Here is a 24621-nt window from a genome sequence, read left to right on the forward strand (position 1 = left end):
TGCATAGTCACCGATGTCTTCCAGCCACTTAGGTCAAATGAACGCCTCCTTGTTCTGCCCATGGTTAGAAATCACCCTGAACTATCAGCTCCTTGTTGGTCCTTCAAGTTAGTTCATCTTTGTCTTGAGTCTGATTGGGATGTCACAGATCATTTGAAGGTTCTCTGGTTCCAACTTTTCCACAAAATGGTTTAAAATTCGTTCTCTGTGATGGAAGTGAGTAGATTTCAGCTCCTGATATTAAGGATAGCTGCTTGTTGGAGCCGCAGGCCCAGTTTCTTCACTAATATGCTGAGAGGTGGTGCACAGAACAGTTTACTTCTAAGCTTCAGCTTCCTCATCTGCCCAGTGAGGGAGTCTGACCAGAGACTTCCTTTGGTGTCAACCACTGCTAACATCCCATGAAGACACACCCAAGATTGGACTCTAGGTATTGTGTAAAGCCCTCCTCCTTGGAGGGCTATGAGCTCATGAGCACCCTGGGAGAAAGGTAAGGAGGGGTCCTCTATACTTATTCTAACTGTAATGAGAATCTCCACTTTTCCTTCCTTCTTCCTTTCAGAACTCTCCAACGAATTTTACAGACTTACCGGATGAAGAGTGCCTGAGACATTGGTGGTCAACAATCCCTAAGATGGAGAAGACAGATGGTAGGCAGGCTTCTTTGTATTCCCTGGTCTACAGTGAGCACTTGGGTTGGAAAGAGATTATTACTATAAATACTGGATAGCTTAGGGGAAACATGGGAGACCTTCCCCATATAGGCGGTGCTGGGAAACCCAAACCATGTATTTCAGGCATGAACAAGAGAAGGTGGTAGGGAATGAAAATGAAGCCTTATGTTTATATTGGACTTGGGTAATTTTGGAGTGTTTCTCATCCTTTCTTGGCACCAAGAAGGGAGCAGGATGACCTCCCTCATTAACCTCATTTTAGAGACAAGGCATGATATGGTAAAATGAGCCAACATTCCTACCTGAGTGATCCTCCAAGGCATTTCACTTCTCTGAGCCTCACTTCCTTCATGTATCAGTTAGCTTTGATGCATAACAAACCACTCAAAAAAAAATATCGACTTAAAGGTATTTATTATTTCTCAAAAGATTCTTTGGGTTGGCCGAGCCTTTGTTCTGAGCTGGGCCAATGTGACTGATCGCTGTTGGACTTATTTATGTGTCTATGGTCTTCTGGGTGACTTGACCTGACGGTTTAGAATGGCCACACTCGTATGTCTGGTGGTTGACCCCACATCACCTGGGGCACTGGCGATGATTTGGCCGTGTCTCTTTTGTTGTCCAGCAGTCTGGCTGAGGTATGTTCACCTGTTGACAGAAGGGTTTTCAAGCACAGTAAGAATAGACAAACTCCTGTGTGCAAGCAACTTTCAAGTCTCTGCATATGTCACATTTGCTGTTGACCCACTGGCCAAAGCAAGTCACAAAGCCAAGCTAGGATCAGTGTGGGAGGGAAGTACACAAGGGTGGGTTATAATTGTGGCTATTTTTATTAATAGTCTGCTACACCTTATCTATGCTTCTGCTGCTGCTGCTGCTAAGTCGCTTCAGTCGTGTCCGACTCTGTGCAACCCCATAGGCGGCAGCCCACCAGGCTTCCCCGTCCCTGGGATTCTCCAGGCAAGAACACTGGAGTGGGTTGCCATTTCTTTCTCCAATGCATGAAAGTGAAAAGTGAAAGTGAAGTCGCTCAGTCGTGTCCAACTCCCAGCGACCCCATGGACTGCAGCCCACCAGGCTCCTCCGTCCATGGGATTTTCCAGGCAAGAGTACTGGAGTGGGGTGCCATTGCCTTCTCCGACACCTCGTCTATAAGCAGATACTAATACCTACTTCACAGGGATGGTGAAGGACTGAATGAGATAATGCATGTAAGGTTGCTGAGTAATCACTATCTAGCCCAACAAATGTCTCAAGGAATGATCCTCCTTTCCCCTCTCTAGGAAATATGCCAAACGTCATGGACTAGACCCCGATCCCCTGACTTCTAATGAAATGTTTTTTTCCAAATCACTGAATGACAGGAAACAGGAGAGCCTAGATGGCCCTTCACTGGTGCAGGGCTTAAATTCTGGACAGCAGCTCCAGCTCCGCTCTATCCTCCTTTCCAAACGCAGTTACCATCTATTTCAAAAGTCTGCCTCTCTCCCCAGAGAGCTGCCTTTTCAGTGCATCCCTGGAAGTGGTCCCACAGAACACCAGCTAATTCCCTTAATGCCCCGGGGGCCTGTCATTTCTGCTTGCCTCATTTGTCCCTGCTCAGCATCCTCGGCACAGCTGCTTGCCACGTGATCACCCACAACCAGCTAAGAAAGGCACCCCTCCCTTCAGGCCCACACATCTCACAAAATAAAGGCAGAAGAGGGAAAAGAGTTTTCGCTGTCTTGGCCTTTTGAGGAGGCTCATTTAATTCCTCTTCTTTCCGGTTGTAGTTTTCGCTATTTTCTCTCTCCATTCTGTTTTTCCTATTTCCTCCAGAAACTGAGTATAGGCTTTTGGACTTTCCCCATCATTTTAAATGCCTTCACTTACCTGTCCTGCACTTCACTTTGTCCCTCAGGGCAATGACTGCGGCACCTCCCTCCTTGCCTGGTCTACTTCTAATCTCTTTTCTCGAGTCTGTGTGTAACTCTTAGGCTCATGACTGCATCTGCAGGTTCCTTTTCAAGGTCTGGTGATGTGGGTGCTTTCAGACCAAGACTCTCTAGGGAATCCTAGATGGCTCTGAGCCTCATATTTGTTGCCATTTAGTTGCTCAGTGGTGTCCGACTCTTTTTCGACCCCATGGACTGTAGCCCGCCTGCTCCTCTGTCCATGGAATTCTCCAGGTGAGAATACTGGAGCCTCATATATCCTACTTTTTCCTTCTCCCCTGACTGATTTCCCCAGGTTCTTCAGAGTTGTTTTCTTGGACTCTCACTCCCTCTTGAAGCTGTCATCCTAACACAGAGTTAAATATTCCAAGAGAGCGCTCAGTCTCAGTGAAAACCCACTGCCCCATTTGGAACCAGCTCATCCTTGTTTTTTGGCCCCTTTGTTGAGTACCTGTGTCATGTTCTCTGCTCATCAGTGCCTACAATCACAAAAACTCTTTGAGTTAGGTCTTGTTATTGCTGTGTTACAAATGGAGAGATTAAAGTATAGGGAATTTAAGTAATTTGCCCAGAATCACAGAGGTAGGAGATGACAGAGGCAGGATTCAACTCCAGCCAGTTTGGCTATGTGGTGGTGTGTCTGATCTGAAGTTCATTTCGAGAAGACAGCCCTCCTAATTAATTCGTGCCCTGGCCCAATGCCTGGAATTCTGAGCTCCTGCATACCTATCACCAGGTAGAATTAAAAGGGGCAGAACTTAATGTGAACACAGGTCTCCCAGTATATAAGATCAAGATCCTTCATTCAAGGTCCAACATTCCTCTTGCAGTGGGAGAAAGAGAAGGAACACAGAGTGGTAGGTGGCAGGACAACAGTACAGTGTACTTGTGTGTGTGTGTGTGTGTGAGAGAGAGAAATATACCCCTACCTTGGGAAGCACCTATTAAAGCCATCATCGGGGTAACTACTCAGTCTTACAGACTTCTTTGGTTCACCTCAATCTCGCTTGTGGAATACTTCCCCTTTCAATCTGCTGTCTCTCATTTGATGCCTTTTTTGTATTTGTGCTCTGGCCCTGCTCCCAGCGGCTGATGGGCAAATCACTGCATTTCCACCGAATTGAGGCAATAAGCAGATAAATAATGCAGTCTCTCCTTTGTAGTGTTCTTTGCCTTCTGGGTCATAAATCTGCTCCCTATTTAACTTTAGACAAATACCTCGTCTCTGATTTGGCTTGTTCCTGAAGTCCGGAAGGCTGCTAAGTTGACCAGTAGGCTTAAGAGTATAGCAGAGTGCAGCTGGGAAACTAACAGAGAGCAATGGCTGTTATTTATTGAGACTACCAGTGTGCCTCTTTGAGGAAAAGCAGGTTGATTTAAAAAAAATTAAGTGGGTGAATGGGAACTTAGTTGGAATTTTTTGGATGCTGGAGGAGTATTTACTCCTTTTCTGCCTGGAGTCCAGGTATTTGCACAGAAACTCTGGAACCCAACTTGGACCCATCCCTGTAGGTCAGCACCAATGCCTTGCTCTGTTCCCTTTTGTGACTTAATCGCCCACAGGCCTTGAGATTTTACTTAGCATTGAGGCTGGTAGGGTCGATTGTGTCAGTGTTCAAGGGTTCAGACTTCGTGTGTCTACTTGACTTCTTTAGTTCTTTGGAGATACTTGTACTTCCATAAACACAGTGACAAGCATGTGACACTGGCCAGAAGGATAGATCACACCGGCAAGTGGGAAGAGCTCAGCCCAAATATGTCATCACCTTTAAGGAAAAAGCAGTCCTATGTGCCCCAGGTAATGCCATCACGTGCACCTCTTCTTGAACCTGCCCCTTCTCTCCATTCCCTTAGCTTGTTTCACCTGGATCATGTCAGCAGTCTCCCAACTGATCCTTGGGTTTCTGGTTTGTCCATCTTCTAATCCTCTGCGAGAATGATCATTGTGAAGTCACATTTTATCAAGTCACTTCCTTGTGTAAAACTCTTTGATGGCTCTCACTGCCTAGAGAGTAAAGTCAAAGCTTGGTGGCGAGCATACAAGTGGCTCCCTAATCTGGGTCTTGATGACCTTCCAATTTTGTCTTTTCCTACTCTTCACCATTCTCTTCCACATTTTAAGTTTCAGCCATATGACTGCAATTACAGAACCCTGAATTACCATGGATTTTCACACAAGGGGCTTCCTTTGTGGCTCAGAAGGTAAAGCATATGCCTGCAATTCAGGAAACTCAGGTTCGATCCCTGGGTTGGGAAGATCCCCTGGAGAAGGAAGTGGCAACATACTCCAGTATTCTTGCCTGGAAAATCCCATGGACTGAGGAGCCTGGTAGGCTATAGTCCATGGGGTTGCAAAAAATTGGACAGGACTGAGCGACTTCACTTTCTTTCACTTTTCACACCTCAAAGCATTTGCTCATTTTCTGACATATATCTGATCTGCCCTGGCTATCTATTGCTGCATAACTAACCACCCCAAAGTTCAGTGGAGAAAAATAATCATGCATTATTAACACAAGCTCAACTGAATGGTTCTCACTTGGAGTCCCTGTTGTCAATGAAGTCAGATGAGGGCTGAGGCTGGAGTCATCTGGAAGTTGACTTACACTGGCAGTATACTTATACCTGGCACCTGAGCCAGGATGTCTGGAACAGCACAGGCTGGCTAGGCATCTCTCTCCCTCTCTCCACATGAACTCTCTATGGGGCTACTTGGGCTTCCTCACAGCATGGCAGTCTCAGGGATGCTGGATCCCTTTATGTGGCATCTGGCTTCCCACTGAGTGTGCATTCTAAGAGACCCACAAGACACTTAAGAAACTTCTTATGAGCTACCCTTGGGATTTTCTCAGTGTCATTTCTGCTATTTTCTTTTGGTCTAAGCACTCACAGGCCAGCTAAGATTCAAAAGGGTGAAGAAATAGATGCCACGTGTTCATATGGGATTCCCTTGCCTGTCTAGAGAAGGTAGGAACTGATAATGGCCACCTTGGAAATATATAGCCACAATGTCCTTCACTCTCTTATTCTCCTGGAAAATTGCTCTTTATTCATTTAACACCCAGTTACATGGCTTCACTCTTGTGAAGTCATCTCTCTCCAACCAAGGCATAATTAGCCTCTAAGTCCAAGGAAGTTATTCTGAAGAAACTAGGAAAATAAGTCAGGAAGGAAGACTGACCCTTGAGCATGTATCTGTTGCCATCCTTGTCACATTGCATCATACTTGTTGGTGTTTCTCCTACTTGACCATACTTTTTTTGAGAGCAGTGGTATACCTGATTTATCTCTAGTGTCCTTAGGATCTGTCTTAGCAACCAACACAGATGCTCAATAAATTAGTGGTTGAGGTAAGTGAACTGAACTACTGCTATTTTGTCTTTTTTGCCCCCAAGGCCTATCACTCTTAGAGTCAAGCAACCAGTTAGATACAAAAGAAATTTGAGAATCCCTTCTTGTGTACCCAGCAAATCAGCTTCCATTAGAGGGCTTCAGTTCTCTCTGATTTGAGCTTCCACAAAGATAGTAATTACAGTATTGAGTGTGTATTAAATGTTTATCATGTGATAGGCATTGTTCTAAGCATGTTATATGTATTAATTAATCAGTCCACAAGTCTCATCTTTCCTATTATTATTGCCATCTTACAGATGATTAGATGTAGGGAGGCTATGCAATTTCCCCAAGGTCACAAAGCTGAGATATAGACCAGGCTCTAGGGTCCATATTCTTGGCCTCTGTGCTCTTCAATAATGTTCTCTCCTGAGCTCAGCATTTCCAGAGGATGTTTAGCAGAATGTCACAGAGATAATAAGGGGTGTCACATGAGGAACATCAAAAGAACGAAGACTGTTTAACCCGAGGAAGAGGCTGCTGCTGCTGCTGCTGCTAAGTCGCTTCAGTCATGTCCGACTCTGTGCGACCCCATAGACGGCAGCCCACCAGGCTTCCCTGTCCCTGGGATTCTCCAGGCAAGAACACTGGAGTGGGTTGCCATTTCCTTCTCCAATGAATGAAAGTGAAAAGTGAAAGTGAAGTTGCTCAGTTGTGTCTGACTCTTAGCGACCCCATGGACTGCGGCCTACCAGGCTCCTCCGTCCATAGGATTTTCCAGGCAAGAGTACTGGAGTGGGTTGCCATTGCCTTCTTCAGAGGAAGAGGCTACTTGGAGACAAATCCCTATGGATTCAGATAATCAAAGAACTGACTTGTTCTCAGCATCCTCTGTTGTAGTCAAGATCAGTGTGCTTTGGTATGATAGAGACCTTTTTCATTGTGCTATTCCCTGATACTTTGGGCTGCCCTGAAAAATCACGAGTCCCACACTTCTTGGAGGATGTTTGTCAATGTCTCTTTTTACATTAATTGTCCCATATTCCTCCACCACTTTTTTTTTTTTTCCAGTTTGTGAAAAACGTGATATTTCCTTACTTGGCATGAGCTTTTGAAAGTAAAACGTGTTTGTTAAGCACCATGCTTCTTTCTGGTGAAGAGAGTATAGGCTGAGTGGAACTATATGTTCCCTTTCCTTCTGAGCTTCACATACCTAGAGGCTCAGCCATCAGAGGAAGCTTAAATAATGTAGGAAGCATGACTCCTTGATATCTCTGGCTTTAGCAGGATTTAGTAGTACCTATTTGAATAATGCAAGGTTCTCTTTTTAATGTTGAGAAAATTGTGTATCTCATCCGGGGAAAACATCCATAGTCACAATTACCAATTAGTACCCTTATTTGGCAAATTCCTGGCTACTTCAATTCAGCAATTACATGACTCAAACCACAGAAAAACAGTATGAGACTATTTTATTTTTCTGAGTTGAAGGCCCATTCCACAATCATAGCTGAGATGACGTAGTGCAGATTGGAAACTATTCCCTTCACCTATTTCCTTGCAGACATTGACTAAGTCCACATTGATTTAATAACAGGGTTTCTCAGCACAGCCAAAAGTCCGTGAACATCTCAGCATAATTCAGAGGTTGGAACATTTAGGAGAACACTTATATAAGAGCATTAAGTAAAAATCGCACATATTAGGTCTCACCGTCCCACATTTCTTATTAACTTTGTGCTTCTTTTTTACGCCTTCTGTCTCCCAGCCAAAGACCAGTCCTCTCAGGGGGATGAAGAGAAAGACCCTCCAAAGAGCCACCCCTACTCTGTGGAGACCCCATATGGCTTCCATTTGGACCTGGACTTCCTCAAGTATGTGGATGACATCGAGAAGGGAAACACCATCAAAAGGATTCCTATCCACAGAAGGGCCAAGCAAGCCAAGTTCAGCACTTTGCCCCGAAACTTCAGCCTTCCCGACAGCGGGGCTCGCCCCCATGCTGTTCTTTCCCACCCGAACTGGTCCCCCATGGTGTCGAGGAAAGTGTTGGGGACAGAGGCCCGAGCCCAGCCACTGCTCCTCGGGGATCACCCCCAAGCCCCACAAGCCGCCAGCGGCAGCGAGGTGAGCTACCACCGGAAGGCCCTGCTGATGGAGACGGCCAGACAGCTAGAGGCTGCTGCGGCTCCCGGGGAGGCTGAGCTCACCTCCGGGAGTGGACGGCCCCAGCTTCTGAGAGCATCCAGCATGCCGGCCACGCTGCTGCAAACCAGGGCCTCGGAGGACCCAAGCCTAAACTCAGGACTCCCCACCCCGCCCGTCCTCCCTCCACTTCAGGGCGAAGATGTTGTCTGTGATGGTGCCTTTGGGCCCGCGGAAGGGTTTGCAGGTTTTTCCAACTTCACTCCGCGAGCGGCAACCCAACCGGAAGTCAGAGAGTCGGGAGACCTAGTACCAGGGATTCCGGAGCTGATCCAGGAGGGGCCTGAGCCTCCAGAAAGCGAAAAAGAGGCTCCAAATCACCTCTCTTTCCCAAGTCCACCTTTCTTGTCCCAGAATGCACTTGTGGTTCTAGAGGATGCAGAAGACCAACAGGAAAGCAGAGAAGCCCAGGTGGTGGTCACAACCCCCAGCTCTCCAACACCAAGCCCCCCACCTCTGCCGTCACCCATCCCTGAGAATGAGCTCCCCCTAGAAGAAATTGAGCTCAACATCAGCGAAATCCCACCACCACCACCTGTAGAGGTGGACGTGAGAAGCGTCGGGATCCGCGTCACGGAGGAAAGCCTGGGCCTTGCCTCCCTGGATCCTGGCAGCATCTCCTGCCTGAAGCAGCAGATCTCGGACCTTGAAGGCGAACTGTCTGGAAGAACTGAGGAACTGGCCCAGGTCAGAGCTGCCCTCCAGCGGCAGGAAGAGGAAATCAAGGCGAAGGGGCAGAGGATTCAAGAGCTAGAGTGCACTGTAGCTCAACTGGTAGAAAAGCTTAGCGGTGGGAACACCAAAGATGCTCAGGGCCAGACTGATGCCATGGTCAACACTGACCCCCTGCAAGGGCTCTTGACCAGACAGTCGTGTGACAAGAGCATTGGGGTCAGCCTTCTGGGCAGCATGGGATTTGAAAGCTGGGGAGCCAGGGGAGAGGGGAATGGCCTCCTGTGGGGGTGGGAAAGTCACAAACGAGGGGATGGGAGCCCAGCAGGACTTGTGTCACCACCCCAGCCATCACTGCCACAGGGCTCTGAGACGGTCCTCATGCCTTCTTTACACAGCTGCCTCTCTACTGAGCTCAGGATCGAAGAGGGAGGTTCTGAGCAGGCAGGAGGTCCTTCGGTGGGAATTAAGGGTCTGGACAGGGGAGTAGGAGGATCTCCAGGGAGTGGTGAGAGAAAGGCTCCCCCAGCAGAGAGGGAGGAGGCTGGTCCAGAGCTGTCGGGGAAGGAGCACCTTGGAAGGCCACCAAGCTCCCCCACTGACGCCACTATTGGGCAATACGTTAAGAAGATCCAAGAGCTCCTGCAGGAGCAGTGGAGCTGCCTGGAACACGGATACCCTGAGCTGGCCCGCGCCATCAAGCAGCCTGCCTCCAAACTCAGCAGCATCCAGAGCCAGCTACAGAGCTCCCTCAACCTGCTTCTGTCTGCCTACTCGGCCCAGGCTCCACCCCAGAAGGAGCCCCCAGGCCCCTCCTCCTCCCCAACGATGGGTAAATACTGGTGCCTGAGACTGGGAACCATTTCTCCTTTACTTGAGGAGTCAAATGGGAAAAAGGGTTTTAATTGCATGCATATGTTTTTTAAAAAGATTCAAACACATCCGGGAGCCCAATGGAATAAAAACTGATCTCTGGAACACTGGAGGCTTGGTACCCCTCCTCTTGTTCTTGCTCTAACGTTGGGACTGACTGCAGGGCCACCACGTACAGCTGTTCAGATAGCACAGGGCACAAAGATGCCAGAGGGTAAATAGGAGCTGAAACAGCCCACACTTGCCAAGTCCGCAGCACTGTGTCTGCCCAGAGGGGTGCCTCATTCTCATTTGCATTGTGTGCAGGCAGCCCTGGCACTGGCTGTGAGTGCTTTAAACCTCTGCCTTCCTTGACTGTGTCTTGGGCTCTTGCATTCTTGCGGTCCTCCCTACTTCTTGCACATTAGAGGTTTTTTGTAGCCTTGTTTTGGAAGAACATTCTATCGAGATCTGAAATATTTTACTGAACTTCAGTGTGTGTGTGTGTGTGAGAGATAGAAAGAGAGACTTCCATACTCACATGTGCAAGTCGACCCTTTGGCTGAGCAGTGCTTCTTCCTGTAACAGATCACACACTCTTCCCTGTTAAGTGGAACCATATTTTGCTTTGCTAAACGGGCAGCAACGTGTTAGTCTGCTTCCTGCCGCAGAGCACAAATTGGCTTTCTCATTATTTCGGTGCTAGTTCTAGTCTTAGCCCTTGTGAATTGCCCCTTGTACCTTTGAGAACAGCAAAATAAGATGTGTGCTCTTGCTCATGTGTTTTCCATGCCTGCCCCACATCACGAATATTAACTGACTTGTGAGCCAGGAAGGGCCTCTGAGGTGCAAAAGTGGGTGCTGGATCAGGGGTCGGGAGGCCTACGTTCTGCTGCTGCTCTGTCATTCACTCAGCACATCTGAGCCTCAGATTTCCCCAGACTGAGTTAGGGACAACAATGGCACCCACGCCACCCACATGGTTCAATAACTCTCCAATAACTCTTCTCTGTCATCTTCATGTAGAGGGCTTGTAAACAGGAACAATTTGACTAGCATTGACCAGAAGTCCGACGCCCCTCAAAGACCCTCAGAATATTTTATTTATATTGCCTAGTTCCTGTTCTACCCCTTCACATACCTCCAGCCTGTGTCCCCTCAAAGCGAGGGTCACAGTTCTGTTGCACTTGGGGGTATTCCCCAGATCATGCTAACCTATGATGTTGTGTCTGCCTAGAGATCTCCCCGTCGACCAGCCTTAAATCCATAATGAAAAAGAAAGACTATGGCTTCCGTGCAGGAGGTAATGGGACCAAAAAGAACCTTCAGTTTGTTGGGGTTAACGGTGGGTAAGCATCGCTCGTGAAGCCCAGACTGTCCTGCACACCACCTCTCCCACTGTTGTCCTGAACACTCTTTTCCTAGGGGAAAGCATCTGGTTTTCATTCTTCTTCAAGGGAATTAATCTCAACGGCCCTTTAAAATTCCCTCTCGGGTTTGCATATGTTTGGCTGCCTGCCAGACGTGGTAGTTCTGTTGGATCCTGTGCTCTTAATATGTCTTGGCTTTTGTGTCCCTGGGGCCAGAATTCAGTACCTTCTGGGAGTTGGGGGACACATGAGCCCTTGAGGGAAGACATTTAATCTGAACCACAACACTGAATCGACAAACCCTTATTTTGTAGAATTTAAAATTTCATCCTTTTAATTTTTTCCTTCCTTTGACTAACTTATGGCAAATCAAACTGATGTTTTTTAGGATGAAGGAAAACAACCAATGTCTGTTGACTCAGAACTTGAACCAGACCTTATATAGGGTAGACAGTAAACCACTGGATTTAGAATACTTTCTCAGTCAGTCATTTAGCGAACATTTATTAAATACCAATGATGTGTTTGGTGGTAGGGATAAAAAAGTTCAAATAAATCATGGTCCTTGCCCTTAACTCACAGTATGGACCTGGGTAGACTTGAAACAAAAAAGTAAAGAGAAAGCTTGGACAGGCTGAGCTGAACTCTAGTTGAGAAAGAAGCAGAGGATGGTAGGAAAGCCCACAGGGATGTGCCTGGGAAGTGCCCAGAAGAGATTGGAACCCTGGCTAATTTGGGTTAGACCAGAAGGAAGACACCAGATTCAGACAAGGGTGTCGTCACCACTGTTTGATGTTCTGTGAGGGCAACATCAGAAAAGACAAAGTGGGGTCATAGGTGGGTTGCTGTTCCCACTCCTTCAGCTGTCAGATATTGTGGCCCAGGAGAAACCACTTTTTTCTTTTACCACTTTTCTTTCTGTGTCCAGAAAGGAGAATCAGCCTAATCTCAAAGCCTAAAGCAGGTCCTGCCTCTTCCCCTGCTTAAATACTTGCAAAAGTGCCAGCTTTGTGCCAAAACCTGGAAGTCTGTCTTGTAACTATAACATTCCTCGCCCCCCTCCACAGGCTCTGGCCTTTCTTCACTCAAACATGCTGGGTTAGGCTGAGCTTGGGGATTTTGCATTTGCCTTTCCCTCCACTTAAAGAGGAGGAAGTGGCAACCCACTCCAGTATTCTTGCCTGAAAAATCCCATGGACAGAGATACCTGGTGGGCTACAGTCCATGGGGTCGCAGAGGTGGACATGACTGAGCAACTGAGCACACACACCATTTAAAGTGCTCTTTTCTTTTTTTTTTACACATGTATTTATTTTTTATGCATTCTTTTTAAAATATTCTTTTTCCGTTATGGTTTATCCCAAGATATTGATTTTTTTTTTTAAATGCTCCTCTTGCAGATAACTGTCAGTACATGTCACTCTGATGTGATGGTTCTCAACCTTGACTGAACCTAGGAAACCCTGGGGCATCCTTGAAAAATATCAATGCCTGAGCCCCTCCCAGATGAAAGACTCTGGTTTAATTAGTCTCAGGTGCAGTACAGCTATTGGAAATTTTAAGTACCCTCAGATAGTTCTAACATGCTGCCAATGTTAAAAAATTCTGCTCTAAATAAAGCGGCCCCTCCTCCCATCACAGTATCCCATGGCCCACTACTAGTTTATCATTGCTCTTATGATTATCTGAATACATTGTTCATGTGTTTATTTTCTCCCACCCCCTACTTAGAGATTCAGCTCAGTTAGGACAGGGATTTTGGAGTTTTCATGGAAACAATTCTAAGATAAAGAACTGTTTGGTAAATTTAATATATCCCCCCACTTTCTTAATCACAAAAACAAAAGGTTGTTCCAAGCACAGTAGAGGAAGAAATATCTGGGGTTTGAACAAGACAGAATGCAAGCATACCAGCGAGCAGGTTGGGTCTGCAAATTCATTCAGCACAGGGTCCTTGCATAGGGACCGCTGTTCAGAGAGAGAGCATGAGAATGGCACCGGTCTCGCCTCGTCTCTGTGGAAGTGTCCAGTGGGCCAAGAATCTGAAGTCTTCATCTTATCTGGAGCATCCTCCATCAGAGGTCTCTTGTTGACCATCAGCAGAGAGATCAATAAGTCTTCCAGAACTTTCCTCTATGGTGTCTGGTCTACCACCTCTATAGAGTTGCATATAACTGAACATAAGGATCATTGCTAGGGTGGGAAGGCCACGAGTCACGTGACCTACACCCACACTTTTGCTCTTCCAAGCTGTGGATGAAATAGCGACTGAGAAAGGCAGGTGCTAGGTTCAGGATTCCCAGCTGTGTCCCAGGAGTAGATGCAGATGGTTCCACCCTTGCCAGGGGTAAGCTGGGCTAGAACAGGGGTCTAAAGGGAGGCTTCACTATCACCTGGAGATGTGAGGATTTGTCAGGCAATTCAGAGAATTCAGTGTAGGGGTCGGGGATGTTTGCCTAGATCTGGTTCCCTCTTTGTACGGGACATTAGGATTCCAGAATTAAATGCTTTCATGAGAACCTTGGATTGCCTTTCTGAATCATCTGAATGCATGGCCAATTAGGCCATGGGCTATTTGTATGTTTGTTGCAAAGAGCTTAGTTAATTACCTTTACTCTCCAATGGCCTCTAGTGTTAGAGCTCTTAAAAGCATGCTCCTCTGACAGTAAATTTCCTGGGAGTCCCCTTGCCCAGGCCTGCAGGCGTAGACAATGAAGGACAAGGTTAGTGAGCAGGCCAGTGTTATCTAAAATCCACTGAGTTCTCACCTGTGTTGACATGAGCACTGGGCAGGAAGCACAGAATGAGTGACCCTGTCTCCTTCGACAGCTATGAGACCACCTCGAGTGAGGAGACCAGTGGTGAGGACAGCTCCCCAGAAGACTTGTCTGACAGCGAGGCTGAGAAGAAATGTGATGGCCCAGAACCCAGGCGGGGCAAGGATGCCCACCTCAGCTGTAGGGTGGGCCAAGGCACCCCTGAGGGCACCCGCGACACAGACCAGGAAACTGGGCCTGGCGAAGAGCTCCCTCATCCCAAGACTGAGAGGTAAGTTAGATGGGGACCCATGGGGCACATGATCCTTTGAGAAAGAGTGAGTGTATTTGTTCACCTTTGTATCCAGTCATTTGTTTATTTGTTAATTCTTTTATCCATCTATTCAACAGTATTTATTTGAGTTTCTAGTCTATGCCAGGTTCTATGCATTGGTTGACTGAAACAGATCTAACTCCTGCCTTCATGGATTATACTGTCATAGACAGAGCTCTGCATATGAAGCTAACATGGTCCTAGCACTGAAAATTAAAGGACTTGACATGCATTTTCTTAATGTAATCCTTTTAACAATCTGTAAGGTAGTAATTATTAGAAGACCCACTTTATAGATGTAGAAATAGAGGCTTAGAGAAGTTAGGTGGCACAACTAGCAGAGTGAGTATTTCAACTTTGGTTCTTCCTTTTGGGCTGCTCTGGGTCTGTATTGTAGCATGTGGGTTTTCTCTAATTGTGGTGTGCTATGGCTTCTTCTGATGTGGAGCACAGGCTCTAGAGTGCACAGGCTCAGTAGTTGCATAGCATGGGATAAGTTGCTCCGTGGCTTATGGGATCTTAGTTCCCTAACCGGGGATCGAACCCGAGTCCCTTGCATTGGAAGGCAGATTCTCAACGCTGTATCACCAGGGAAGTCCTTTGATTTAGGTCTTTTGTAATTCTCCCACATGTTTTTCTGCCTCTCTCATTGGCCATGCTGACATAACCTGGTCTTTTAAAGTGATGGGAGGTCATTTGGCATGATGATGAGAATACTGTCTTTGGAGTGGACATACTTGCTTCAAATCCTACATCTGCCACAGTATTACTTTAGACAAGGTACTTAAGCTGTGGTCGCCTCAGTTTCCTCATCTGTAAAATGTAGCAACCTGATAGATTTGGTCTGAGGACTAAATGAGAAAAAGTATGTAAAATGCCTGGTGCAGGGCCTGCCACATAGTAGATTCCCCGTAAATGGGAGAAGTGAGAGTAGTAAGTGCCATTAATTATCATTATCACCATCCTCAACCCGGTTGCTGAAGAAGAGACAGGAGTGAATGGCAGCTGACTGTCCAGCAGGGCCACAGGGCTGCTCCATCATAGCAGCGCTGTAAGGACTTGGTGAAAGTGGGGCTTCATGGTGACCAATGCCATTGACTCCCAGCCGAGGCCTCTCAGTGCCAAGCCTGCCCTTTTACCAGTGCAGCAATAATGCGTATCATTGAGAGTGCCCTGGTGCTATCAATTTCCATTCGATTGACTCTATTAGTGCTTACTATATCCTTCATGGAAGAATAACCTGAAAAAACTTGATGCTGTGGAGTGGGTCCTTTGCATTTTTTAAGTCACTCAGGCAGAAAACGTTTGCTCCAAAGTCAGAAAGATAACCCTCCCTTTCCCAGGATGTCAGGAATTACAGTGGGGCCCATGGCCCCCTAAAATGCTTTGGTGATCTGACCTCATCCCCTGAAAACAGCAGGATCCAAAGGGAAATATGCTTGGCTCATTCTTCAGAAGAGTTCAGAAGTCAGCCCTGTTCAGAAGTCAGCCCTGTTCGACAGGAGGCTGTATTCACTCAGTGTTTCTGAGGAATGCCCCTGACCCTGAGAAGTTGCCTAGTTTGGATGTCTGAGTTGCTGAGAAGTGAAAAATGAGAGTGAAAGTCAAGGTAGGGAACTTTTTTTTTTTATCAAGATGGAGACTGATACATATATATATATATGAATTAATTTTTTTCTTTAGATATAAACCCTCAGAAGAATTCCTTAATGCATGCCGGGTATTGAGCCAACATCTGCCAGAAACTGGGACGACCACTGACCAGCTCTTGGTACTCTGATTTGTCATCATCATGTAAAGATTTCTGTACTGTTTAAGCTGTTAGTTCCACTCGACGACTTGGGTCTTGCAACTGAGGAAGCTTTGTGGGTGTGCTTGGGACCCCTCTTTGCTGTGTGCTATCTCATTTGCCCAAACTCTGCTGCCCAAGGTGATGGACTGTGTTGAGAAAGTGGAACCTGTGCATGTGTACAGGAACCAGAGCTGGGGCTCAGAGGCATTTACCAAATGTTATTAGGCATCCCGCCCCGAATATGTCATGGGATCATTTGTGGCTTAGGCTCAAAATTACCTCACAGTTTGATAGAACTGTGGGTAGAGAGAAAAAGAGCAGGTGGAATGGAAACCTTGGTTCTGTTCCCCGGACTGCCATCTGTGAGATACTGAGTGAGTCAGTTCAATGCTCAGGGCTCTGGTTTCCTCATTAATAAAATGAGGGTGGTGAACCGCACGTCTCCACTTCCTCAGGCCCTGGCATTTTGTTATGTAGTCTTGACTGTTTTTCTTGAAGTGCACCTGTGGGTCAAGAGACCAAAAGCAAGCAAATACATCTATTTGCTCCCTAACACCATCATGGCCCACAGAGATTAAACATTTAAGGATTAATTTCTGCTTGAATCAAGAGGTACTGATATAGACGCATTTTCCCATGTCGTGAGGGCCACGGATAAGACCCAATATGTAACAGTATGTAAGCATTTTTAAAGCCCATTTTGTTCTCCTTTGCAGAAAAGCCTTAGGAGTAAAAACGATCGATTAGTCCATTTTCATTAGTATTTTATCTTTGCTGATTTGGCAAATAACTTGTTCCCAGATTGTTAAAGAACCAATATGTGATGTGGATATTGATTAAAACTCCTGCTACTTATTCTTCAATGAATTACAGAGCTAAGTTATTTCCTAGATCTTCAATTAAAATCTTCCAGTATGTTCCTTAATATTAGGGTCTTTCTCCAGATTCTTCTGAAGATTCCATAGGTAAAGGAGATATTCTGATACATAAAAAATGTTTCAGTCACAAAAGAGTCCACTGATTCTGTGTAGAAAAGCAGTTAGAGGACATGCCAACCTGATGTCACACACATTAGGATCAAAGCACAGAACACCCCTCCCCACCTTAGAGACAAAGCAGGGTGTGCAGGGACCTCATTTGGCAGAGCATGAGAGGTTGGAAACTAAGCCCTTTTTTCAACCTCATTTTGTAGATAGCACGAGAAGGATTCAAAATGTGTTAGAACTTCCAAGGCCATGCAGCTGAGCCAGGACTTAAGCCTGGGCCCTACAAGTTTAGTGACTCCCAATCCAGTGCCCTTTCTGGAATGAATATGAACTCATCTCTTACAATCACAGGCCCATTGTTTCTCCTTCCCTTTAGGAAAATAATCTAATCATATTCCACTTAAAACACTTAGGTCATGTCATGTGCAGAGTTGGTGTCATTTGCTCTGGGACTCTCCTTACTCGGAATACTGCAGATAGTGGGATCCTGCCATGAGCTGTTTAACCATTTTCTCTGAAAGTCCTAGCAAAGCTTCAAAGCCAAAAATATTTCAAGCACATCTGTTTGGATTTTACTTCATGCATATGTTGGGCATGTTATTTGTCTTAGCTTTCAGTGTGCATTTTTCCCATTAGTGTCGTGACTCTCCAGCTATGCCTGTTAAAAACATGCAGGTACCCCAGTGGAGTCTGGGCTAGTCAACACAGGCTGGTGTAAATGTGTGAAAGAGGGGGTCCTGGTTATCCTGTGCTTATGGGGAATGTGATCTAAATGTACAGTGGACTCAAGCTGTCCCCAAGTGTCGTGTTACTGGTTGTTGTGCTGCTCTCCCAGTCCTCCTGTCTACCTGACATGATGGGGGAGCCAATCCCACAGGTTCAAAGAGTGGTGCTGGGTACCCCCGCACCCTGCTAGCTCTGAGCCCTGCAGGAGTAAATTGCAGTGAGAGTTGGAGGGAATTGAAGGGATACACATGGAAGGAACCTAAGCTGACCTTTCCCAGTGGAAACTGACACCCCAGCTGGAGCACCTGGGTAGGTAACCTTCTGGAATTGGAATGTGTTGGTATTTCAGAAGCAGAGCTTGAACACCATCAGTCAAGAGTGGTTCCGCATCTCCAGCCGGAAGTCATCCAGCCCTGCCGTAGTGGCCTCCTACCTCCACGGGGTCCAGCCTCACTCCTCACACTTGCTAAAGCTGCTTGTCAATCTGGCTGACGGCAACGGGAACACAGCTCTTCACTACAGCGTGTCCCACTCTAACTTCTCCATCGTGAAGCTGCTGCTGGAGACAGGTCAGAAACTCTGGCACCTGTGCTGCTTGGGTCCCTCTCTGAAGGGCAGTTCTGTTACCACTTCTTTGCAGCAAGGAGCTTTTTCACTGTTCTGAATTCCTCTGGTACTCTAGGAGCTGGGCCAGACCATTTTGCCTTTATTATATCATGTATTCTTCACAACATTCGTGATGTAGGTACCGTTATTCTCATGTTACAGTTGAGGAAACTGAAGCTCAGAAAGTTATAAAATTTGCTCAGATCACAGTGCTGGTAAGTGGTAGATCAGACTTTATATTCAGTTTGTCCAATTCCAGTGCTATACCACACTTCCTCTAGGAAAGGTCACATTTTACCATCTTCATAAGTACTTTTTAACTTAGGCCATGCAAATGTGCACACAGACATTCAGTTGTGTCCACCTCTTTGCCCTGGAGTCTGCAGCATGCCAGACTTCCCTGTCCTTCACTATCTCCTGGAATTTGCTCAAATTCGTGTCCAGTGGGTCAGTGATACTATCTAACCATCTCATCCTCTACCACCTCCTTCTCCTTTTGTCTTCAGTCTTTCCCAGCCTCAAGGCCTTTTCCAGTGAATCGGCACTTTACATCAGGTGGCCAAAGTATTGGAGCTTCAGCTTTAGCATCAGTCCTTCCAATGAATATTCAGGATTGATTTCCTTTCAGATTGACTGGTTTGATCTCCTTGCAGTCCAAGGGATTCTCAAGAGTTTAAGGCCATAGCTCCATTTAATCAATTTAACTCAATTTGATTCATTCATCCTTCCTCAGATATGTGTAGACTATGTATGATGTCCATACTGCCTACCACCACAGATGTGACCTACATGGAGCTCTTGCCTTCCCAGGAGTTTACAGCTTGACAGTCAGGATGGAGCAGGATGATGACTCCCAAGAGAGAGGTGTAGAGTGTGATTTCAGGACTGAAAAGAAGGGAGATAACATTCTGCTGAGAGAGCAGGAAGGGCTTCCTTGGTGGCTCAGATGGTAAAGAATCCACCTGCAATGCAGGAGCCCTAAGTTCGATCCCTCGATCAGGAAGATCCCTTGCAGAAGGGAATGGCAACCCATTCCAGTATTCTTGCCTAGGAAATCCCATGGACAGAGGAGCCTGGTGGGCCATGGTCCATAGGGTCACAAAGAGTCAGACACAACTTAATGACTAACACAACACTTAGAGAGCAGGGAAGGTGCACTGCAGTGGGTAGTTTCCTGCAGACAGAGAAATGTCCCAGGCTAATGAAGTGGATCATGTCAAGAAGGAAAAAGATTGTTCACTGGGTCAAATACTGTACTATAGTGTCTCTGGCAGATGAAGCCAAGATTTGGCAGGTTTGGAAAAAGGTCACTGGTGACTTTGTGAAACAATTGTTTCAGGGGATTGTTAGAAGGAAACTGGATTGCAGAGATCTGAATATATTTGTTGTCTGAGAATTCAAGAGAGACACACAGAGAAAGAGAGAGAGAGATGAAGAGAGAGATTAAAGATACAGAGGAGAGAAGATGCTTGATAGAGCATGGTCTTTCAGAAGCTGGAAAAACCTGGAATCCACAGCAGAGACAGATGAGATCAGCCTAGGCAAGCTGCTGGGATATTTATTTTTTCTGAGATGGAAGCAAAAGGAAAGGAGGTGGGCGAAGGTCCAGAGAGATGTTGAGGAGGAGAAAAGGGAAGTGAGCATTAGATTCTTCATTGTTCAGGATCTGGAGAAAGGGAAGACTCTTCCCTCTGGTGGAGAATCATTGCAAATGGCCTTGACCCTCTTAGGAGCTGGAAAAGGCAGTTAAGAGTCAAATAAAGACCTTTGTGTCTGCTGATACAATACCACAGGGCTTGTAGTGGAGTTTCAACGGAGGGTGTGACAATATCAAGCAGTCTAGGAGTGGTGGTATGAGTGCAGGGTGATGGGACTGACTGAAGGTGTGTGGGTCCCAGTCAAATGTCATCTGTGAGTTTAGGAAAGCTGTATGAAGGATATTTAGGATGGTACCTACAAGAGATATAAAACCCCAGATGATATCCATGGGTTAGGCCCTCCCTCTACTAAGCCTCTGGCACCTGAGATCTCATTTAGTCTTCATAACTATCCTGTTAGTAGAATGATTATCCCTTTTTTTATAGACAATGAAAGTGACTCTCAGAAAAGTCAACAGATCACGCAATGACTAAGCGCACTGCTGGGGTTTGAAGTCCATACTGTGGAATCCAGGAATCAGAGCACATGCTAGATGTGTAATCCTAATTTAGAGACTACAGGGGAAGTTTAAACAGGTGTCAGGAAGTCCAAATTCCAGATGCAACAACTTTCCTGCAATGTGAATCTTATTCCCCTCACCCCTCCACCGGCTTAAATCCCTCCCATGGCTTCCCCTTACTCTTGGATCAGAAGGCGGCTTCCTCAGCCTGGCCTTCAGGTATCCCAGATGGTCCAGGCCTGTCTGCCTTTCCTTTCTCTGCAGCTACCATGTACCCTCCTTCCTTCCATTCCAGCCACATGGCCTCAGAGTCACCACACTCATTCCCACCTTGGGACTTCTGCATTTTCTTTCCATCTGGATCCTTTCACCTGAAACTCTTTTCATGACTGGTCCCTTCTCATTGTTCAAGTCACAGCTCAGATGTCACCTCAGAAAGTGATCCATCTAAAGTGGCTGCCCCATCTCTCTCTAGTGGAACATCCTATTTCTTTCATTAGGTGATCTCTGCTTGTCACTTCTATCTGAGTTCTAATAGAACTGAGCTAACGCAGGAGAGGCTCTGCCTGTCTCATTCCTTTCAGTATCACCAGCACTTGGTCCATTTCCTGGCTCATGGTGGGTGTTGAGTGAAAATATTTGTTAGATGAAAGAGTGGATGGATGACCCCTGGGAGTTAGATTAAATTCCAGTAAGTTTCCCATTCTTCAAAATTCTCTTAAGTAGCCTTGAGGCTCTTTACCTATATGGAAAGGTGATGTATGTAATGATAACCTCAAGTTCTTTCTGCATCCCACATCATCAGAGGAAGATAAAGTTACATTTCTAACATTCTTCATGGATTCATGCTGCTGCTGCTGCTGCTAAGTCGCTTCAGTCGTGTCTGACTCTGTGTGACCCCAGAGACGGCAGCCCGCCAGGCTCCCCTATCCCTGGGATTCTCCAGGCAAGAACACTGGAGTGGTTCACCATTCCATGGATACCATCAAAATGGTAGCTCAGTTGAGAAAGACACCCTCCTATGCCTCTGGGTTCCAATTATTGTGCTCAGTCTTAGGGCTTTTCATTATGGAACATGTATAACAGCAACGCTACTGCTTAAAAGGCTTCCTGGATGGTGTTAGTAGTAAAGAATCCTCCTGCCAATGCAGGAGACTCAAGAGACACACATTCAATCCCTGGGTTGGGAAGATCACTTGGAGAAGGGAATGGCAACCCACTCCAATACTCTTGTCTGGGAAATCCCATGGACAGAGAAGCCTGGTGGGTTACAGTCCATGAAGTCGCAAAGAACAGATCACCTTTGATTTGGTTGTTATAAATTTCTGCTGATGTTTTCTGAGATCCAGTCAATACTCATCAACCATAAAGTGGTTTGGAAGCTTTTCCCTTTAACATGCTGAAATAGCTAAACAGCCACAAGCATAAAGAATGGGGTGGGTGGGTTGGTTGGGGAGACGGTCTGAGAGTCCCATTCCTTTCCCTCACTGTAGAAGGGGTGTCGAGGAGGGCAGATCTGTCCCAGTCCCAACTGGGCCCCCTTCCCAGCCATTTGTGCAGAATCTGGAAAGCACATTACAAACTGTAAAAGGCTGCACCGAAGTGACTCATCGTTATTGAGAACAGGGTCATGGGTGCACCTCCACCAGCCTAGTCCTTTGTGAACCGTGCTCTATTTTACCGCGACACCTCTGTAGAGGAGAAGCTGGCTGACTCAGAGAATGTTCAGTCAAGAGTCTGCCCCTCACCTCTGGGGAGGGCTGGTTTGCTCACTGGAGCTGCTCAGAAACATTGCCTTGAAAGTGTGTGTGTGGGGGTCCTCAGTCCTTTTTCAGAGCCCCTGGGGGGGGAATTAGTCATTCTACTGAGTCACGTTTCTGAAGAGAGCATAGAGAGTCGTAACCTGAGGCTCATTTACACATCTTAAAAGCAAACATAAAATAGTCATGGGGTAAAAATTTTAAAGTCATTAACCAGGCAATGCAGATAAATATTCCCATCTTTATCAGAACGGGGTTATAAGGCATTGAATGGAGCTGATATTTGCCTTTCATAGCTCAGTTGGTCATGACAGTGGTCAGGGAAGCTTCAGTGAGGAAACTGCTGATTCATGAGCACAACTGTATCCATTGGCATCCTGGTCCATTATGACACATTTCTGAAGAATTGTTTGGGGTGGAGGGACTGTCAGCCAAATATTATTTTTTTCCCCTTGCACAGAACTTATGAGTAAGTCTAACTAACACTTTGTCATAAACCAGATTTGTTTTAATGAATATCTGGGTCTTCAAGAGCAAGTAGTAAGGATGTGACGATAAGAATACCATTCTGGACAATAATAGCAGGAACAGTTAATGCTCATTGAGTGTTTATTATGTGCTAGCTGCCATTCTAAGTGCTCTTAATATATTAACTCATTAAATTTCACAGTAACCTTACAGGTTCTTTTATTATCTCCCTTTTACAGAAAAAATGCTAAGGAAGTCTCAGACTTACTCTACTGAGGTAGTTTTATTACTGGCCTAAAAAGACACAGAGTTTTTCTCCTGAGCAATAGCACAGGGAAGATTTAGTTTTTCACGCTGTGTGTGTGTGTGTTAGTCACTTAGTCGTGTCCGACTCTTTGTGACCCCGTGGACTGTAGCCCACCAGGCTCCTCTGTCCATGGGATTCTCCAGGCAAGAATACTGGAGTGGATTGCCATTTCCTTCTCCAAGTTGTACACCCCTTAAAGGGCTTCCCTGGTGGCCCTTTAAAAGTGGTGGTGGTAAAGAGTGGTGGTAAAGAGTCTGCAGGAGACATGGGTTCGATCCCTGGGTCAAGAAGATCCCCTGAAAAAGGAAATGGCAACCCACTCCAGTATTCTTTGCCAGAAAGTTCCCTGGACAGGAGCCTGGTGGGCTACAGCCCATGGGGTCACAAAAGAGTTGGACACAACTAAGCAACAACAACTGCCCTTAAAAGGTGGGAGCCTTCAGGCAACAGGCTGATGATCTCCTCCATCTCCTTTGGTGGGGACGGATGTGAATGCATATCCCCAGGGTTATGAAGCAGAAATTTCCCTTGAGTTCTCATGTAATACTTCATCTTAAAAATATGCCAGTTTTCCATTCTTTTGTGAAATGTATATTCTTAATTGCTTTAATATAAAGATTTGTGAAGTGTTTTTCTATTGTACTTCTCAAATGAGTTGGTTATTCCCAGAAGATTTCTGTGTTTATCCTGGGGCATTTTTTCATGTCCTCTGGTCCATTTCACAAGGTATCACTAGGCCTTTGAAAGGACCTACAACCACAGCCAGTAGTTTATGAGTTATACGTAGACACAGAGCAAGACCCGAAATGCACACCTGAGGGCGACGTGAGGCTGTGTGAGTGATGGGCTCTAGCATCAGATAGACCTGACACCCAGTGAGTGAGTCCTGCTCTCGATTCTCCTTCACTGGGGCATTGATAGAGTTTCACTCACCTTCTTCACTCCACTGAAGGACACCTTCAGTGTCCTTATCTGTAAAATATGAATAATAGTGCCCCACTTTAGGAAGTAAAGTCAAGGTCATAGGCCTAGGTCATCTCTGACTCTCCTCTGCACCTTTTTTGCTAGGTAGCCTCAGAAAAGTAGCCACTGTTAAAGGCTGCTAAAAATGTAGAATACAGATTCCACCACTGGGAAAGAATTGCTCTATTCTGTGGCCCTTTAACCAGCGGGAAGCCTCCTATTGAACAGGCTAAAGCCTGGCTTCCGGCATTTTAAGAGCTCTTCCAGCTTCAATGTTTCTCTTGCAGGTGTCTGCAACGTGGACCATCAGAACAAAGCTGGCTATACTGCTGTGATGATCACTCCCCTGGCTTCTGCCGAGACCGATGAAGACATGGCTGTTGTCTGGAAGCTCTTAAGAGAAGGGAATGTGAACATCCAAGCTACTCAGGTAGGAGGAGTGAACATGATCTCCTCTTTAATGAATGTGGCTCCTCCTAGTTTTATTCTGCCAGTGGGGTGAGGAACTCCATGCAGATCCAGTTTTTAGCCCGAGAAGTCTGGGCCCTCCAACTGGCATCTATCCAAAGATTGGACTTCTGGTTTCCTTGGAGCCTCCTGAGGCCCAGACAGGCTGGGACAGAGGTTATGAACTTGTAATCTATGTTCTGGGCTGAAACTTGGCAAATTCCTTCCGGACTCCTTGAACTGAAAGTTCCCACAGATAGCATCTGGACAAGGCATTT

The 24621-nt window shown here is 46.2% G+C and overlaps 1 protein-coding gene and 1 long non-coding RNA gene across 3 annotated transcripts in view; one reads left to right on the forward strand and one right to left on the reverse strand.

The window, feature by feature from the left end:
- The window catches only part of KANK4 (KN motif and ankyrin repeat domains 4), a 75631-nt gene that overhangs the window by 39379 nt on the left and 11631 nt on the right, over positions 1-24621 (forward strand). For both annotated transcript variants that reach the window (XM_061411760.1, XM_061411761.1), the window contains exons 2-8: positions 563-650; positions 7710-9650; positions 10908-11019; positions 13870-14088; positions 15814-15901; positions 17984-18203; positions 24184-24326. In XM_061411760.1, coding sequence (XP_061267744.1) covers positions 635-650; positions 7710-9650; positions 10908-11019; positions 13870-14088; positions 15814-15901; positions 17984-18203; positions 24184-24326 — 2739 coding nt within the window. In that variant the 5' untranslated portion in view covers positions 563-634. The remainder of the gene's footprint in view (positions 1-562; positions 651-7709; positions 9651-10907; positions 11020-13869; positions 14089-15813; positions 15902-17983; positions 18204-24183; positions 24327-24621) is intronic.
- On the reverse strand, positions 1072-4702 carry LOC133244496 (uncharacterized). Its single transcript, XR_009735417.1, has 2 exons — positions 4375-4702; positions 1072-1322 (listed from the first exon to the last, which is right to left on the reverse strand). It is a non-coding gene; the product is annotated as an uncharacterized LOC133244496 (long non-coding RNA).

This window comes from Bos javanicus, chromosome 3 (genome assembly GCF_032452875.1).
Source record: "Bos javanicus breed banteng chromosome 3, ARS-OSU_banteng_1.0, whole genome shotgun sequence".
NCBI classification, from domain to species: domain Eukaryota; kingdom Metazoa; phylum Chordata; class Mammalia; order Artiodactyla; family Bovidae; genus Bos; species Bos javanicus.